A 20,646-nucleotide genomic window follows, 5' to 3' on the forward strand; every position below is an offset into this window, starting at 1 on the left:
ATCTCAGAGGGAACTGCAACACATTTGCAGTGGTGGCTGAGGAACTGCCATTGGGTAAGTGGCAGACCCCGCTCCCTCCCCCAGCCAGAAATGACTGTAGTGTCAGATGCCTCAGTCCTGTGCTGGGACAGCCAAATGGGAAAGGTGGTGATCAGAAGAGTCTGGTCTCCATCGGAGTCCAGGCTCCACATAACCTTATTGGAGCTTCAGGCTTTGGCATTGAAGACCTTTCTACCCTCCATAAAGGGAAGGGTAGTGCAGGTGTTCACAGACCACACCACCACCGTGTGGTCCTGGAACAAGTGGGGTGGTGTCATGGACCCTTTGTGAGGAGGCTTTGCTTCTCCAGACAGAGCTGGAACACCAGAGCATCTTTCTGGTTATTCAACACTTTGAAGGCTCTCTGAATGCCATGTCGGATTAACTCAGCCGTCGATGCCTAGCGTATCATGAATGGTGTCTCCATCTGAAGGTGGTGCAAGGCCTCTTTCAAGAGTGGGGGAGAGCCCTGTTTAGACCTATTTGCCACCGCTGCATATGTTCAATGTCAGCAGTTCTGCACATTGGAGTTTCCAAGGATGCTGCCGTTCTGAGATGCTTTTCATCTCAAGTGGTGCTCCGGCCTCCTGTATGCCTTTCTGCCAATACCACTCCTGCCCAGAGTTCTCAAGAAGATCGGGAACGGCCAGGCCCAAGTTTTTCTTTTGATTCTGGATTGGGCAAGGAGAATCTGGTAACCCGAGCTGCTGCACATGACCATCAGTCCACCGGTCAAGCTGCCTCTTCGGTAGGGTCTTCTGTTGCAGCAATAGGAGCTGGCCTTGCTCCCGAACATGCACACCCTCTGCCTTTATGCGTGGACACGTCTCGAATACAGCTGACGGGCTTAGACCTTCGTCCTGAAGTCTGTGATATTATTCTGGCAGCCAGATGGTATACACCTGCCACTGGGAAAATGTTGTGGTATGGTGTGTATCCAGAAGCATCGATCTGGACACCTTTAAGAGCTATCTTTCAGTCAACTGTGCATTTTTGCAGTTGCTGGACCAACCTTCCTTATTTGAGTGACTTGTGTTTATGAGATTTTTCAAAGGTTTGCAACATGTTTCCACCAAGGTCATTCATCACGCAACGCTCCGAGGTGGTGCCTGTTTAGGTGCCACGTATGCCACTTGTGGTGCGGCCGACTTGGAGCAGAACGATGCCACCTACAGGCGTGCAGGGGTACTGCTCCAAAAGTTCCTGATCCAGTCAGACGCCTAGTGATCTAAGTTAAGGAACCTGTGGCTAGTGAGTCTCTACCAGATAAGACACCACCAAAAGTAAGTAACTTGTTCTTGAAGTCTTGTAGGAATGTTTGCTCTCTCATAGAGAAAAACAGTTGAACATTGATTTACACACTTGTATGATTTATTGTCTACAATATGTGTGATGTAAAGAGCTCTGACAAACTACATTTCTTGCACTGAGTCGAATCTGCATGAGCGAGTATCAGAAGAACAGGCTACTTAACTTCAATTCCATTCTTTCTGATGGATACAGTAGGTTCGATGGCATCTGTCGCTGTAGATACACATGTTCTGCATAGCTCGCCATCTGGTGTTGGGTCGGAGTGTTACAAGTTGTTTTTCTTCGAAGAAGTCTTTCGAGTCACGGGACCGAGTGACTCCTCCTTCTGTCTCCATTGCGCATGGGCGTCGACTCCATCTTCGATTGTTTTCTTTCCGCCATCGGGTTCGGACGTGTTCCTGTCGCTCCGAGTTTCGGAACGGAAAGTTAGTTAATATCGGAAGATTTTCGTCGGTATTGTTGCGTTCGGGATCGGCGTAGTTAGAGTCAACACCGCATCGAAGATCGACGCGCTCCGGGGTAGTTTTCGATCCCCCGTCGGGGCCTGGTCGGCCCGACCGCGTGTCGAACAACGTCGATGGAACGGACCCCGTTCCGTTTTTGTCCCAAATGCCACAACAAATACCCGTATACAGACCAACATTTGGTCTGTAACCTGTGCCTGTCGCCTGAGCACAGTGAAGAGACTTGCGAGGCCTGTCGTGTGTTCCGGTCCCGAAAGACACTCCGTGACCGTCGAGCCAGGAGACTTCAGATGGCGTCCACGCCGACAGCGCACCGAGAGTTCGAGGAACAAGAGGAAGAAGAAACCTTTTCGATTCACGAATCGGACTCCGAGGAATTCGACGATCAAAGAACCGTGAGTAAGACGTCGAAAACAACACAGAAGAAAAGTGACAAGGCCCAGGGGACGACACTGCCACCAGGCCATGGCTCCACCCTTAAATTCGGTGACCGACCATCGGCACCGAAAAAGGCCAAAACAGTGCTGAGATCGTCCGACTCCGGTTGAGACACCGGCACGCAGCCTTCTCGGGATCGAGAAAGTGCTGGAGAAAAGCAACGACACCGAGATAGCGGTGTAGAAGCGGCTCGACGCCGAGACAGCGGCACCGACGAAGATCGACGCGAGAGGTTTCGACGCCAAAAAAGAAAAAAGCCACCTCGGAGCCGAAAAGAGATACAGGCAGGGTTTCGGTGCCGAAACAACCCGTAACCGACCCAGGTCCAGGCTCTTATACAGAGGAACAATCACTGTCCTCTCAGATGCGAAAGCATAGGTTTGAGGAAGAGCTGCAATCCACCGAAGTGGACCATACGCAAAAACGTATTTTCATACAGCAGGGAACGGGAAGAATAAGCACCCTTCCCCCTATTAGGAGAAAAAGGAGACTGGAGGTCAAACAGACCAGGCGCCACAAACAAAAATGGTGAAAAAGGTGACTCCGCCACCCTCTCCTCCACCTGTAATTAACGTCTCACCAGCGCAAACTCCGTCACATTCCCCGGCTCACACCACCATGAGCCAAGGTGACCAGGATCAAGACGCTTGGGACTTATATGACGCCCCAGTGTCGGACAACAGTCCGGAGGCATATCCAACAAAGCCCTCACCACCAGAGGACAGCTCAGCATACTCTCAAGTGGTGGCTAGAGCAGCACAATTCCACAACGTAAACCTCCACTCAGAACAAGTCGAGGATGACTTTTTATTCAACACCCTCTCCTCCACCCACAGCTCCTACCAAAGCCTGCCTATGCTGCCAGGTATGCTTCGGCACGCAAAGGAAATATTCAAGGAGCCGGTCAAAAGTAGGGCAATAACGCCAAGGGTGGAAAAGAAGTATAAAGCACCTCCTACAGACCCTGTTTTCATCACCACACAGCTGCCACCAGATTCCGTCGTAGTAGGAGCAGCTCGGAAAAGAGCCAACTCCCACACATCTGGGGATGCACCACCCCCAGATAAAGAGAGCCGCAAGTTCGATGCAGCTGGGAAAAGAGTCGCAGTACAAGCTGCAAACCAGTGGCGCATCGCTAACTCTCAAGCACTACTTGTGCGCTATGACAGAGCCCATTGGGATGAGATGCAACACCTCATCGAGCATCTTCCCAAGGAACTACAAAAGAGGGCAAAGCAGGTGGTTGAGGAAGGGCAGAACATATCAAATAACCAGATACGTTCTTCTATGGACGCAGCAGACACAGCTGCAAGAACAATTAATACATCTGTGACCATTAGAAGGCACGCATGGCTAAGAACGTCTGGGTTCAAACCAGAGATACAGCAGGCAGTGCTCAATATGCCATTCAACGAAAAACAACTGTTCGGACCAGAAGTGGACACGGCAATCGAAAAACTTAAAAAAGACACTGACACTGACACTGCTAAAGCCATGGGCGCACTCTACTCTCCGCAGAGCAGAGGAACCTACAGCACCTTCCGCAAGACACCCTTTAGAGGGGGGTTTCGGGGTCAGGCCACACAAGCCAGCACCTCGCAGGCAACACCGTCCAGCTACCAGGGACAGTACAGGGGAGGCTTTCGGGGCCAATACAGAGGAGGGCAATTCCCTAGGAATAGAGGAAAATTTCAAAGCCCAAAAACCCCTACAACCAAGCAGTGACTCGGATGTCACTCACCCCCTCCACACAACACCAGTGGGGGGAAGAATAGGTCATTATTACAAAGCATGGGAGGAAATAACTACAGACACTTGGGTCTTAGCAATTATCCAACATGGTTATTGCATAGAATTCCTACAATTCCCTCCACACATACCACCAAAAGCACAGAATTTATCAAAACAACATTCCGAACTCCTGGAAATAGAAGTTCAAGCACTATTGCAAAAGAATGCAATCGAATTAGTACCAAACACACAAACAAACACAGGAGTCTATTCACTGCACTTCTTAATACCAAAAAAGGACAAAACACTGAGACCAATCCTAGACCTCAGAATACTAAACACCTACATCAAATCAGACCACTTTCACATGGTCACGCTACAAGAAGTGTTACCATTGCTAAAACTACAGGACTACGTGACAACCTTAGACCTCAAAGACGCGTATTTCCATATACCAATACATCCGTCGCACAGGAAATACCTACGGTTCGTATTCAAAGGAATACATTACCAATTCAAAGAATTACCTTTTGGTTTAACAACCGCACCAAGAGTCTTTACAAAATGTCTAGCAGTAGTGGCTGCACACATCAGAAGGCAGCAAATACATGTATTCCCGTATCTAGACGACTGGCTAATCAAAACCAATTCACTAACAAAGTGCTTACAACACACAAATCAAATCATACAAACCCTTTACAAACTAGGGTTCACCGTCAACTTTGCAAAATCCAACATTTTGCCTTGCAAAGTACAACAATACCTGGGAGCCATAATAGACACAACAAAAGGAGTAGCCACTCCATATCCACAAAGAATTCAAAATTTCAACAAGATCATACAACGCATGTATCCAACACAAACAATACAAGCAAAGATGATTTTACAACTCCTAGGCATGATGTCTTCATGCATAGCCATTGTCCCGAACGCAAGACTACACATGAGGCCCTTACAACAGTGCCTAGCATCACAATGGTCACAAGCACAGGGTCACCTTCTAGATCTGGTGTTAATAGACCGCCAAACTTACCTCTCGCTTCTATGGTGGAACAGTATAAATTTAAACAAAGGGCGGCCATTCCAAGACCCAGTGCCACAATGCGTAATAACAACAGATGCTTCCATGACAGGGTGGGGAGCACACCTCGATCAACACAGCATACAAGGACAATGGAACGTACATCAAACAAAACTGCATATAAATCACTTAGAAATGCTAGCAGTTTTTCAAGCATTAAGGACTTTCCAACCAATTATAACTCACAAATACATTCTTGTCAAAACAGACAACATGACAACAATGTATTATCTAAACAAACAGGGGGGGACACACTCAACGCAGTTGAGCCTTTTAGCACAGAAGATATGGCGATGGGCAATTCACAACCACATTCGCCTAATAGCGCAGTTTATTCCAGGGATCCAGAATCAACTTGCAGACAATCTCTCTCGAGATCACCAACAGGTCCACGAATGGGAAATTCACCCCCAAATTCTAAACACTTACTTCAGACTCTGGGGAACACCTCAAATAGACTTGTTTGCAACAAGAGAGAACGCAAAATGCCAAAACTTCGCATCCAGATACCCACACAGGCAGTCCCAAGGCAATGCCCTATGGATGAACTGGTCAGGGATATTTGCCTACGCTTTTCCTCCTCTCCCTCTCCTTCCTTATCTGGTAAACAAATTGAGTCAAAACAAACTCAAACTCATTTTAATAGCACCAACTTGGGCAAGGCAACCCTGGTACACAACACTGCTAGACCTATCAGTAGTACCCCACATCAAATTGCCCAACAGGCCGGATCTGTTAACACAACACAACCAACAGATCAGACATCCAGATCCAGCATCGCTGAATCTAGCAATCTGGCTCCTGAAATCCTAGAATTCGGACACTTACAACTTACCCAAGAATGTATGGACGTCATAAAGCAAGCCAGAAGGCCGTCCACTAGGCACTGCTATGCAAGTAAATGGAAGAGGTTTGTCTGCTACTGCCATCATAATCAGATCCAACCTTTACACGCAACTCCAAAGGACGTAGTGGGTTACTTGCTTCACTTACAAAAATCTAACCTAGCCTTCTCTTCCATTAAAATACACCTTGCGGCAATATCTGCAGACTACCTATTCAACTTCCCTATATAGGATACCAGTCATTAAAGCATTCATGGAAGGCCTTAAAAGAATTATACCACCAAGAACACCACCTGTTCCTTCATGGAACTTGAATGTTGTCTTAAAAAGACTCATGGGTCCACCTTTTGAACCCATGCACTCTTGCGAAATACAGTTCCTAACCTGGAAGGTTGCATTTCTCATCGCCATTACATCTCTAAGAAGAGTAAGCGAAATTCAAGCGTTTACAATACAAGAACCTTTTATACAACTACACAAAAATAGTCGTCCTAAGGACTAATCCTAAATTTTTACCAAAGGTTATTTCACCGTTCCACCTAAATCAAACAGTGGAACTACCAGTGTTCTTCCCACAGCCAGATTCCGTAGCTGAGAGGGCACTACATACATTAGATGTCAAAAGAGCATTAATGTACTACATTGACAGAACAAAAAACATCAAAAAGACTAAACAACTATTTATTGCATTCCAAAAACCTCATGCAGGAAACCCAATATCAAAACAAGGTATAGCCAGATGGATAGTTAAATGCATCCAAATCTGCTACCTTAAAGCAAAACGACAACTGCCCATTACACCAAGGGCACACTCAACCAGAAAAAAAGGTGCTACCATGGCCTTTCTAGGAAACATCCCAATGCAAGAAATATGTAAGGCAGCCACATGGTCTACGCCACACACATTCACCAAGCACTACTGTGTAGACGTGTTATCCGCACAGCAAGCCACAGTAGGTCAAGCCGTGTTAAGAACATTATTTCAAACCACTTCCATTCCTACAGGCTGAGCCACCGCTTTTGGGGAGATAACTGCTTACTAGTCTATGTATCTACAGCGACAGATGCCATCGAACTGAAAATGTCACTTACCCAGTGTACATCTGTTTGTGGCATCAGTCGCTGGAGATTCACATGTGCTCACCCACCTCCCCGGGAGCCTGTAGCAGTTTGGAAGTTAGCTTCAACTTTGTACATTTGTATATATATTATTTTAACCTTAAATGGGTACATACTTAGTCACTCCATTGCATGGGCACTATTACTACAACACAACTCCTACCTCACCCTCTGCGGGGAAAACAATCGAAGATGGAGTCGACGCCCATGCGCAATGGAGACAGAAGGAGGAGTCACTCGGTCCCGTGACTCGAAAGACTTCTTCGAAGAAAAACAACTTGTAACACTCCGACCCAACACCAGATGGCGAGCTATGCAGAACATGTGAATCTCCAGCGACTGATGCCACGAACAGATGTACACTGGGTAAGTGACATTTTCATTTTGGCTAATACTGTATGATTATCCCTCCTCTTCATTTTATGATGGATGCATGAAATGCTGAGAAAGCCACTGAGCGGTACCTTCTAACCTAACACACCAGTGACTGCTTTACTTCAAACACTTCAATATTGAGTTTTGCGCTTGGAGAAATGTTTCCTTGTAGGGCTGTACTAGAGTGATACATGTGTCCAGTTGAAAGAAGGTAAGTAGCTTGCTCTTTGAGTGACAGTCCCTGCTCCTTTCTAACACCCCCTCCTTTTAGACTGGTTCCCCCTGAACCGGTCTGATTTCTGAACTTAGAAGTAATGGCCTGCTGTATTTTGTTCTAGTAGATGGCTCTAATGCAATTGGACAAGCTGCTACTTTCTATATGAATTTGTGTCAGTCTTTATGTGCATATTAAAATGTCTTGCCTGACTGCAATAGATTTTCTACTTTTCAGTTGAAGTGTTTACCAGTTACTACCGAGAGTTTTCGCCTGGTGTGCATTATGACTCTCACATACTGGATGAGCTGCTTATTTCCTTGCTAAAGCATTTTATGTTGCCAGACGTGTTTCACACAATGAACATCAGTGTAAATGTGAAAATATTGGTGAGTAAAACTTGAAGACAAATTTGAGTGTGTTGATTGATTATTCCAGGTAATGTCTGTTTGTAAGTCTGTTTTAATATGCTTGTTATGGAGTGTTTTTTGTATATATTAAGAGCAGTAATTTTATTTGTAATGCTAAGACTAACTGCTCATGTAAGTAGGACATGGTGTGTATATATTTATGTATTTCAAACAATGCTTGTAGTTTCTGCTTAGCTCTTTGGACCTATTTTAAGATTAGTTCATAGGCTGCGTAAGGTAAACTTTTTGGGTGGTGATTATGTGACTGTTGCAGGCATAAAACAGGAGCCACTTAAAGAATTTCACAAAGTGGTGTCTTGTGAGGCGGCTCAGAATATTACAATGGCAACTTCTTTTCTATTACTGCCACATGGAAAAGTTGCTTCTTTGTCCGTACCAGTTTATAATGTTTGAGTTGTGGTTAGATGTTTGGCAGAGTAGGGTGAGCTTTTCCTACCCAATAGATAGGTCTATTAACCACTAGTGTTGTTCTAATATGTGTAAGACAGAGTAAATGCTAGCTGCCTTAAGCCTATCATTATAGTTTGTAGGTTTACTTTATTCTGTTTATAAAAATGGAGTAAGCATTATGATTGATGAGAGTGCACCAGCAATCCTTTCTTCGGCAATCTAAATGTCTCCAAGTCTGACTCCTCACAAATGCTTTTCCGTCTTACCCGACCCTAGGTGTGCTGCACTGCTGTCCAAGGTACTCATAAATCTGTTTTTCTACCTCAAACTATGTTGTGGACAAGATCAGCAATATCCACTTTAGCTTTGACCAGCTGCCTACTCTAGAATATTTGCCTTTTCTTACACAGAATTTGTGAATTTAGATAGAATTTGTGAGTAGGCTATAATGTTTTTTTAACTGAATTCACTTTGGGGGAGCTGGACGCGTGTCTAAGAATATCCCCACAGTCGGATCTAGATCTCATTGAGAATAATTTTCCAAGTACATCTACAATTTGGGGCTCAAATACCTAGGTCTGCTCTCATTTCTCTTTGTAAAGAATACCTATTTAGGGCTCTTGTCCCTAATTCCGGGAAGAATGCAGTGGTGTTCCCTTTACTCATGAAGCCCTCTGTAGACCCTAATATATTATCGCCTGATCTCTCTCCTTTGTTTTCCTGGCAAACTCTGAAAAAATTAGTTCATCCAGAACTATTGACCTACCTAGAAAAGCACACCATCTGTGATCCTTTTCCATTCTGTCTCTGTGCCTCTCATAGCACAGGGGCAACTCCTACCTATCACATGTAACATCTGTATAATTTAGGATCAAGGCAGCTCTGCCGCCTTGTTTTAACAGGGCCTCTTCACAGCATACAGACATAAGGTGTCTCATTCCATCTTACGGAGCCATCTTCAAAGGTAGGGCGTCTGCCTACAAACTTTAGATTTCTGTGAATTTCTCTCTGGCCAGTTGAAATCCATGTACCTGCCTCCATACCAGTCTACTCTATCTAAGTTGATCTGTGGGTTCCCTCAAGGGTCTTTGTTAAGCCCCAAGTTTTTCAACCTGTATATGCTTCCCATTACCCCTCCCCCATCTTTATTTAAGACCCTCTGCTGTGCATATAAAGCTCTACACAATCTGGACCTTAACTAAAAGCTGTATTTCTGTCTCCCTACCTGCAGTCTACGATGACCCAGGCTCCACCTGGCTAGTGTCACTCACATAGCTCATTCCAGAACAGATGGCTGTTCCTTTCCTTTTCTGGCTGCAAAAATAAACTTCCTCTGGCTGTTCTCCAAACAACCAATTTGCTGTTTACAAAAAAACAAATAAAAAACTGAAAACGTGACTATTGAGAAATTTAATGTAGACTTTGGTTCTGTCTCAAGAACATCTCTGCTTTTTATTATTTTTCACGCCAGAACACTACTAGTAGGTTGCTGTTCACACTTTACAAATATTCAAAACATAACAATTAATGGGTGGAGGGATATAACTTATGTCACAAGACTTTATATAAGAAATTGATACTTCAATATACGTATATCAGGTTTACCTTTACTTCATGATTGTTGTAATCGGTCTTGCCTTTACTTCTCGGATAAAAGTGGTCAGTATTAATTCCAACAGCAACCCCAGGGACCCCCCCCTACTTTCCACAACAACATACACACTCATATATGTTTCTATATATATTTAATTTATACTTTGGTTCGGTCTCAGGAACCTGTGTGCTTTTTTTAAAACTTTTTATGCCAGAACACTACTAGTGGGTAGCTGTTCACACTTTACAAATATTCATAACATAACAATTAATGGGTGGAGGGATATAACTTACGTCACAAGACGTTATATGAGAAATTAAATACTTCAATATATGTATATCAGGTTTACCTTTAGTTCATGATTGGATAAAAGTGGTCAGTATTAATTCCAACAGCCACCACTCCTTCCTCCGCCCAGCTTTCCACAACAACATACGCACATACACACTCTCATATATGTTTCTACAGGGAGTGCAGAATTATTAGGCAAGTTGTATTTTTGAGGATTAATTTTATTATTGAACAACAACCATGTTCTCAATGAACCCAAAAAACTCATTAATATCAAAGCTGAATATTTTTGGAAGTAGTTTTTAGTTTGTTTTTAGTTTTAGCTATGTTAGGGGGATATCTGTGTGTGCAGGTGACTATTACTGTGCATAATTATTAGGCAACTTAACAAAAAAATATATATACCCATTTCAATTATTTATTATTACCAGTGAAACCAATATAACATCTCAACATTCACAAATATACATTTCTGACATTCAAAAACAAAACAAAAACAAATCAGTGACCAATATAGCCACCTTTCTTTGCAAGGACACTCAAAAGCCTGCCATCCATGGATTCTGTCAGTGTTTTGATCTGTTCACCATCAACATTGCGTGCAGCAGCAACCACAGCCTCCCAGACACTGTTCAGAGAGGTGTACTGTTTTCCCTCCTTGTAAATCTCACATTTGATGATGGACCACAGGTTCTCAATGGGGTTCAGATCAGGTGAACAAGGAGGCCATGTCATTAGATTTCCTTCTTTTATACCCTTTCTTGCCAGCCACGCTGTGGAGTACTTGGACGTGTGTGATGGAGCACTGTCCTGCATGAAAATCATGTTTTTCTTGAAGGATGCAGACTTCTTCCTGTACCACTGCTTGAAGAAGGTGTCTTCCAGGAACTGGCAGTAGGACTGGGAGTTGAGCTTGACTCCATCCTCAACCCGAAAAGGCCCCACAAGCTCATCTTTGATGATACCAGCCCAAACCAGTACTCCACCTCCACCTTGCTGGCGTCTGAGTCGGACTGGAGCTCTCTGCCCTTTACCAATCCAGCCACGGGCCCATCCATCTGGCCCATCAAGACTCACTCTCATTTCATCAGTCCATAAAACCTTAGAAAAATCAGTCTTGAGATATTTCTTGGCCCAGTCTTGACGTTTCAGCTTGTGTGTCTTGTTCAGTGGTGGTCGTCTTTCAGCCTTTCTTACCTTGGCCATGTCTCTGAGCATTGCACACCTTGTGCTTTTGGGCACTCCAGTGATGTTGCAGCTCTGAAATATGGCCAAACTGGTGGCAAGTGGCATCGTGGCAGCTGCACGCTTGACTTTTCTCAGTTCATGGGCAGTTATTTTGCGCCTTGGTTTTTCCACACGCTTCTTGCGACCCTGTTGACTATTTTGAATGAAACCCTTGATTGTTCGATGATCACGCTTCAGAAGCTTTGCAATTTTAAGAGCGCTGCATCCCTCTGCAAGATATCTCACTATTTTTGACTTTTCTGAGCCTGTCAAGTCCTTCTTTTGACCCATTTTGCCAAAGGAAAGGAAGTTGCCTAATAATTATGCACACCTGATATAGGGTGTTGATGTCATTAGACCACACCCCTTCTCATTACAGAGATGCACATCACCTAATATGCTTAATTGGTAGTAGGCTTTCGAGCCTATACAGCTTGGAGTAAGACAACATGCATAAAGAGGATGATGTGGTCAAAATACTCATTTGCCTAATAATTCTGCACTCCCTGTATATATAGTTGAAATATATTTTCATTGAAAAAACAAAGGTTAAAGTGATGTAATAGTTAGGAATTGTAATAGTTTGCTTTAAAAATTCTCTGATAAAAACAAAGGTTTCAATAGGTGTTAAAGTTAGTTGGAAATATCAGTTAAAACCATGTTTCAAAATAACAAAGCCACTCAGATTCATCATTTATAGTTCTCATATAGCTGTAGCCTGTGCCCTAAAATAACTGTAACTCACGCCACTGCTATGCACAGTGTCATCATCAATGTAATTTCACATGTTGCAGTGATGTTACCAGTGATGCCATAGAACATGTCATAAGTGATGTAATATGTAAGGTAATTAGCAGTGTATGGCAAGGGCATGATTTACAGTTACTTTAGGTCACAAGCTATAGTTACTTGAGATACCTACAACTAGTGGAACAGGCAGTGTCAGCACTTCTGCTCGTTGGAGAGTTTAAGGTGTGTCTTGCTTGGAGGCACATTTCACCTTGAGCAGAAATCAGGACTCGGAATGCTTTTCTGCTGATATCACGCCTGCCCTAAGTTCTCAAAAAGATCAAGACAGACCGCGTCCAAGTCATCATTGTGGCTCTGGATTCGGCACCAAGTGGATGGTATCAAGAACTCCTATGCTTGAGTAACTGTCCTCCAATGAGGTTGCCCCTCCGGGAGGCTTTGCTGTCCCAACAGAATGATTGGATTGTTCACCTTGGCCTCCTCAGTCTCCGCCTTCATACGTGGAGATTTAGTGATGACAGCTGAAAACTTTCAACCTTCCTGCAGAGGTCATTGATTTCATCTTGCAGCCAGACATTCCTCCTTATAAACTAGATATGACTGTCATTGGGAGACATTTGCTGCTTGGTGTGGCGTTAGGTTGACCCCCTCCAGGCCAAACTATCTGATGTCTTATTATTTGTTCTGGGTCTTTCCTAGCAAGAGCTTTCTCTGGGCGCAGTTAAAGATTATCTTTTGGCCTTCTTACTTGATCAGCCCTCGGAATTTAAAATCGCCAGTTGTGATGCGTTTTTTTAAAGGGCTGCAAAATATGTTTTCTCCTCCTGTTAGTGGTGCCCCGATGGGACCTCAATTCCTGGCCCTGCGTATCTGATGTATACTCCATTTCAGCTGTTCCACCGTTGTCGTTTACATCTTCTCGCCATCAAAACTGTGTTCCTAGTTGAAATTCCATTCAGCATGGCTTGTGAGTGTGCTTCAGGCTTTGTGTTCACCCTCCATAGACCACATTCTTTACTGACAAGCTAGTTCTGCGAAGTAGGGTATCCTTTCTTACAAAAGTTGTGACACTGTTCCACGTCGACCAGTTATCACTCTGCCGGTGTTCTATGCTTGGCTTCATCCCTCTAAGGAGGAGGTGTAGCTCTATTGTATCAGTTGCAGTCAAAATGAATAGTTTTACAGAGGTACTTCAGCCAGGAGTCGTCCCCACAGAACCTCTTCTCCCTTTTAACAAAGCCCTCACAGTTGTCCTGCAGGGGACAAGGACCAAGCCCTGCAGAGGGGCTCCTGTGTGCAGGAGAGTACCCCACTCCGGAGAGCATGTCACCTCCAAAGTCAACCCTGGCGTGTTCTATAACACATCACCGGATGGGGAATCCAAGAGGCTGGATACCTTTGACAAGTGGATGTTCTCACCCACCAGGCGTGCAGTACGGCCTGGGAACACCATGTGCCTCTTAGGGCAATGTTTCCACCCAGTTTAAGATTTGATTGTGTAAGTACTACCCATGTACGTGAGGAGGCCTAAGCCATCCTGGCCCTAAGGCTACTGTTGATGGAAGGGACTTAGCAGAGGTCACCATTTGCTGCAAAATGGATACTACTGACTCGTTAGGAAGAGCTATTGCATAGTCACTGGCTGTCAGACACCATGCCTGGCTGAGATCTACTGGCTTTTCTGGTAACGACCAGGCATCGCTTATGGACATCACCTTCCATACCGCCTGCATCTTCACCAGTAAGGCAGATTCCATGCTGGAGTGCTTTAAGGACAGCATGGCCACTATCTGGTTGTGGGGCCTCTCCATTTCCATCCATCGCCATTGTGCCTTTTTCCTGTTCTATGGCTATGGTAGAGGCTGCCAGCTGCATCCATTCCCACCCAGTGTTGGAGGCTGGCCCTCAATGCAGTGTGCAATACCAAGCACACTATGCAGAGGGTTCAGGCAACCACACATTGGTTTCCAGAAATAAAAATTAGACCACCTAATGATCCAATTGTTAAGGTAGCTGGTCGAGCAGTTATGCTAATCGAGATGTGCTAAGTATTTGCTGTACTCCCAAATCCAGTCATGCGCCACATACACTCAATGAATAACTCGAGACCAGAATTTATAAAAATACTTCCGACTTTTATATAAAATCTAAGACCAGAATCTTTAGACTACATTAAGTACTTTTCTCGTTTTGACTTTTTAAAGTTTTAGCAAAGTTAGTCTTTCTGTGCGTAAATATGCACCATTGGAATCAATAGGCAGTCACTTTTAAAAATGCATAAAAAATTGCATCAATGAGTTACCAGTCTCTTCATTTGCAGGATGATCAAAGCGGTCGGTGGGCACCTTGTGCCAGCTGGAGAGTCTCGGGCAGCTCCTGGTTTCAGCGGGAGCAGCGTTGGAGAGGTTATTGGCACAGGGCCACCTAGATGGGCCACTTGGAAAAGGAGCTGGTTTGCAGATTTAAAGTTGGTGCTTGGGGATCCTCCTGGGCTTTTGAGGTCGCAAGGGGTAGGGGACTCGGGGCACACAGCAGATCCCGCGATACAAGGCCCAGAGCAGCCTGGTGCAGGGCATTCTGGAGGTCTTGGATGCTGTGTGCAGCGGAGTCCACTGGAGGGGAGTCTCTTTGAAGGCGGCTTACAGGACAACGGGGACTCTGGTCAGGGTGTTCCTGAAGTCCATTGACTGGGCCTTCCTCCTGATTATTTTTCAGCTCTGGGGTAGCTGATTTTCTACTTGTCCAACGTCAGCTGACTAGTACCCGGGGTATTGCTGTATCTTGACCACTAGAGGGCGCAATGCCACCATACTTGGCACAGATTTGGGGTACTTCCGGGTGGTCGTCGGTGTGTTGTCGGGTCCGGCTGTGACTTCCGGTTGCAGAGATATTGGCAATTCAGTGAAGTGACCTTCACTGGTTTGTTGGTCCTTTGCAGGTTTCTTGCTTTTCTTAAGTGGTGCCTCCCCTCAGGAGGGAGATTTAGGCTATTTGCGAAGCCTGGAGGTCTTCTGGGGCTTTTGAGGTCGGTCCAATGGTCAGCTCCTCCGCAGCGACGATTGTTGGGACTCTGGAGCAGCAGGCACTGGTCTTGGAGCCTCTTCTGGTGCAGCAGGTCCTCGGTTCTCATCCTGGTGGGTTCTTTGGTGCTGTCGTCTTTCTTCCTGTTCAATCTGAATTCCTGCTCTAGGGGAGCCCACTAAATAATGACTTCAGTGGGCGTTTTAGGGGGAACTTGGTAGTGTCCAATGCGGCACTTACCCTTGGGTGGCTACACCCACCACAGTACCCTCTTCTTGTGGGAAGGGTCACTTCCCTAAGCCTGGTTGGCTACTTTCCTCAATTCCAAGATGGAGAAAAATGATAGAGGGGATCCACTTCGCAAGCAAGTCCTTAGGGCTGGCGCATGCTTAGTGAGGCATCTCCTCCTACACTTTATCTGGTTTCCCACCTTTGCTCCTGCCCAAAGTGGAGTTTTGCAAGGGGGGAAGCCCTCTGCTGCTAGCAGCAGGCCTGGAGGTTCGAGTTTCAGGGGCTGTAGCCCTTTGAAGCTCACCACCAGGGTGTTGCAGATTCTTGAGGAAGGAGTAGTTAGCTCCTCCACCAGGAAGAGCATTGTCTTACAAACCAGAGAACCATGGCTCTCCCCCCAGATTTGTATATTGGTCGTCTGGAGTGGCAGGCTGGATGGAACCAGTCAGCAACTATGCCAGTTAGGTTAGCTTTTGCAGGGGGCACCTCTAAGGTGACCAACCTTTGACCCTGCTTGCAGGTAGGTCTCTCCCCGCTTTTGCCCTCCGCGCCACCACCCTCTTTGCCGTTCACTCTTGCTTCCCTTTTTCCAGCCGCTGCGTCCCCTGCGGCCCCTCCCGCCTACCCCCTCGTTCTCTCACTGTCTTTTGCTTCCCTCTTTTTCCCGCTGCTGCGGCCCCTCCCGCCTCCCCCCTCGTTCTCTCACTGTCTTTTGCTTCCCTCTTTTTCCCGCTGCTGCGGCCCCTCCCGCCTCCCCCCTCGTTCTCTCACCATCTTTTTCTTCCCCCTTTTTCCCGCTGCTGCGTCCCCTGCGGCCCCTCCCGCCTCTCCCCTCGTTCTCTCACCGTCTTTTGCTTCCCTCTTTCCCGCCGCTGCGTCCCCTGCGGCCCCACCCCCCCAGCCCACTCATTGGACGAACCCTCCCAGCTGCCACTCCCACCCTGCCCTCCTCTTATGGCAGTCGCGGCACGCCAAAGGCAAGCCCGTCTGCGCCCGGCCGCGCCTGGGCCGCGCCCAGCGTCATCTCCCCCCACGCCCCCCGGTCCACGAGACCCCTGCACCTCCAGACGCCGCTACACGGCTGACCAACTCAACCCCGGCCGCACCACAGCTTGCTCCCAGTCATCACCTAGGACCACCCACGGACCCTTTGCATGCCGCCCCTGCAAATTCACCTGCGACAGAACAAGGAAACCTGTAAAGACCGGAACAAACCACCTCCACTGCATACTTCTCAACGCCCGCTCCGCACGCAAGCACACCATCGAGCTCTGGGACCTGCTCGACTCCACCGCCCCAGACGTAGCCTTCCTGACCGAAACCTGGTGGAACGACTCCTCGGCTCCCGACGTCGCAATAGCCGTCCCGGACGGCTACAAGATCATCCGTAGGGACCGCAACAACGGAACCGGAGGAGGCATAGCCATCGCCCACAAATCCTCCCTCAAAGTTGACACTCACACCGACGACTCCCTTAAGACCGCCGAACACCTACACTTCCGCTCCCAACACCACTCTGGGAGGAACGCTCATCTACAGACCCCCCGGACCATGAGCACCTTTCAGCGAATCCCTCGCCGACCTCATCAGCACCCACGCACTCACCTCAACGGATTACATCCTCCTCGGAGACCTAAATTTCCACCTGGAGAACAACAACAACACCAACTCCACCACTCTGATCGACAACCTCGCCAACCACGGCCTCAGACAACTCGTCAACACACCAACCCACATCGCCGCCCACACGCTTGATCCCATCTTCTCCTCAAGCACCCACATCACCTTCAACCATACCACCGTACTCCACTGGACCGACCACCACTGCATCCACTTCACCTACAAAAAACATACCGAGCACCATCGCACCCAACAACCACCCCGCCAATGCTGGAACAAAGTTACGGAAGACCAGCTTACCAACGCCCTCGTCCATAACCCACCCCGACTCCACCGACCCAGACACCGCCACCAACAACCTCACCCTGTGGATCAACGACTGCGCCAACACCCTCGCGCCACTCAAAAAACCCACTGACAACCAAGCCAGAAGAAAATCCACCTGGTTCACCGACGAGCTGCTAAATTCCAAACGCGACTGCCAGAAGCTAAAAAAGGAATGGCTCCTCAAACGCACACCTGACAGCCTCACAGCCCACAAGGACGCCACCTGCAAGCACCACCAACTCATCAGACAAGCCAAACGATCCCACTTCAAAGACCGCCTGGACAACAACGCACACAACAGCAAAGAGCTCTTCAGCATCGTGAAAGAACTCTCCAACCCCAGTGCCAACGTCAACGACATCCCTCCATCCCAAGAACTCTGCAACGCACTGTCCACCTTCTTTACCGGAAGATCGACATCCACAACAGTTTTGCCACCACTCCCTCACCAGACCCCACCCCCGAACACTCCACCTATGCAAATCACCTGACCTCCTGGACCAACGTGAGCGACACAGAGACACGCAATATCATGAACTCTATCCACTCAGGATCTCAGTCAGACCCCTGCCCACACCATCGAGGATACAACAAAGCCGACGCCACCATCGCCCCCCAACTACGGAAGGTCATCAACATCTCCTTCGAAACAGCGACATTCCCTGAAAAATGGAAACACGCCGAAATCCGCGCCCTCCTCAAGAAACCCAAAGCTGACCCCAACGACCTCAAAAACTTCTGACACATCTCCCTGCTCCCCTTTCCAGCAAAGGTGATTGTAAAAATCGTTAACACACAACTAACCAGCCACCTGAAGACAATGGCATCCTAGACCCCTCCCAGTCCGGCTTCAGACGAAACCACAGCACTGAAACCGCCCTTCTCGCCACCACAGAAGACATCAGATGCCAAATGGACAACAGCGAAACATCAGCCCTCATCCTCCTGGACCTATTTGCCGCCTTCGACACAGTCTGCCACTGCACCCTGGAATCACGCCTCCACGAAACCGGAATTCAAGGAAAAGCCCTCGACTGGATCGTCTCATTCCTCTCCGGCAGAACCCAGAGAGTCCGCCTCCCCCCCTTCCGCTCCGAAGCCACCTACATCATCTGCGGCGTCCACCAAGGCTCATCCCTCAGTCAGACGCTGTTCAACATCTACATGGCCCCCCTCGCATAAGTTGCCCGACAACACAACCTCAGCATTCTCACCTATGCCGACAACACCCAGCTCATCCTCCCACTCACCAAAGACCCGCGCACTGCCAAAACCAACCTCCACGAGGGGATGAAATCCATCGCCGAATGGATGAGAATCAGCCGTCTGAAACTGAACTCGGACAAGATGGAGGTCCTCATCCTCGGATCCACCCCCTCCGCCTGGGACGACTCCTGGTGGCCCACCGCACTAGGAACCCGACCGACCACGCTCGCAACCTGGACTTCATCCTCGACTCCTCCCTCACCTTGTCTAAACAGGTCAGCGCAGTTTCCTGCTACAACACACTCCGCATGCTCCGCAGAATCTACAAGTGGATCCCGACAGAAACAAGAACAACAGTAACACAGGCCCTCGTCAGCAGCAGGCTGGACTATGGCAACGCACTCTACACAGGCATCCCAGCGAAAGACCTACTACGCCTCCAACGCATCCAAAACACCTCTGCCCAACTGATCCTCAACGTACCCCGCCACAGCCACATCTCCCACCACCTGAGAAACCTTCACTGGCCCCCAGTGGACAAAAGGGTCACTTTCAAGCTTCTTACCCACGCTCACAAAGCGATCCACGACACCGGACCAGCCTACCTAAACAACAGACTCAGCTTCTACACCCCCACCCGTCAGCTCCGCTCCTCTAACCTCGCCCTCGTCCCCCGCATCAGAAGAAAGACCTCCGGCGGCAGATCCTTCTCATACCTCGCCGCCAAAACCTGGAACACCCTCCCCACCAACCTGCGACAGACCCAAGACCTACTCACCTTCAGAAGATTCCTCAAGACCTGGCTCTTCGACCAGTAACACCAGCTCTCCCCTGCCCCCCCACCCCTCAGCCCCCCACCCCCACCCGGCACCTTGAAAACCTCACGGGTATGTAGTGCGCTGTATAAATCCAATGATTGATTGATTGATTGACCCCAGGGTACATTTAGGGTTAAATCGAACACTGGTACCAGTTTGGATTTATTATTCTGAGTTGTTTGATACCAAACAACCCAGGGTGCAGATTAACCATCATGGAGCTGGGAAACTCGTGTTTGACCAGTGCCCAGTACATGTATGTAAAATGGCTGCTCTGTTCACTCACTATGTCTTGGGTTTATCAAGGACACAGTAGGGGCATATTGCTCATGCAGCTATGCCCTCACACAAGATAGTGCACCCTGCCTTAGGGCTGGAAGGCCTGCCAGAGGGGTGACTTAATATATGCAGGGTAGGGTGGACAGGGAACACAGAGAGGGTGCCATGTCGAATTTGTCTTTTTAGGTTTGCCCCAGTACACTCAGTCTGCAATGGCAGTGCTGGGTGCATCTGGCTGCAGGGCCCATGGCGGTGGCACAATCAGTGCTGCTGCCCTCAGGGGTCTACTGTTACTAACTCTTGCTCTGGGTACTGGGGTACCCATTTACTAGGGACTTATGGGGATAATTAAGAGCGTATCCAATTGTGCCAAGCATCAGAACAGATTTTGGGAAAGAGCTCTGGGCCAGGGGCCCTGGGCACTACCAACTTCTCGAACACCTCAACATCAGGCAAAAAAGTGTGGGCTAACCATACAAAAAGATGCCTCCTCTCCTACTACCCCCCTGCCCCCCCAGCCCACCACCCCCTAAACGACAGAGGATGATACTACCCTTTCCCTAGTGAGTCTTCATCTTCTAAGTGGAGGAACCTAGAGAGGCCATCTGCATTGACATGGGCTGTCCCAGGTCTGTGTTCCACCTTGAAATCCATTCCCTGTACGGAGATGGACCACCTAAGCAGTTTGGGATTTTCACCTTTCATTTGTTGGAGCCATCTGAGAGGTCTGTGGTCAGTCTGAACAGTGAAGTGAGAGCCAAACATGTATGGCCTCAACTTCTTCAGGGCCCAAACCACGAAAAAGGCTTCCCTCTCTATGGCACTGGCACTCCATTTGTGTTCC

The 20,646-nt window shown here is 47.7% G+C and overlaps 1 protein-coding gene across 1 annotated transcript in view; it reads left to right on the top strand.

Annotated features, from left to right (window-relative positions):
* The window catches only part of TOPAZ1 (testis and ovary specific TOPAZ 1), a 1,339,900-nt gene that overhangs the window by 823,713 nt on the left and 495,541 nt on the right, over window positions 1-20,646 (top strand). Inside the window, exon 10 of the mRNA XM_069211977.1 lies at window positions 7,855-8,006. Coding sequence (XP_069068078.1) covers window positions 7,855-8,006 — 152 coding nt within the window. The remainder of the gene's footprint in view (window positions 1-7,854; window positions 8,007-20,646) is intronic.

Source organism: Pleurodeles waltl, chromosome 10 (assembly GCF_031143425.1).
Source record: "Pleurodeles waltl isolate 20211129_DDA chromosome 10, aPleWal1.hap1.20221129, whole genome shotgun sequence".
NCBI lineage: Eukaryota > Metazoa > Chordata > Amphibia > Caudata > Salamandridae > Pleurodeles > Pleurodeles waltl.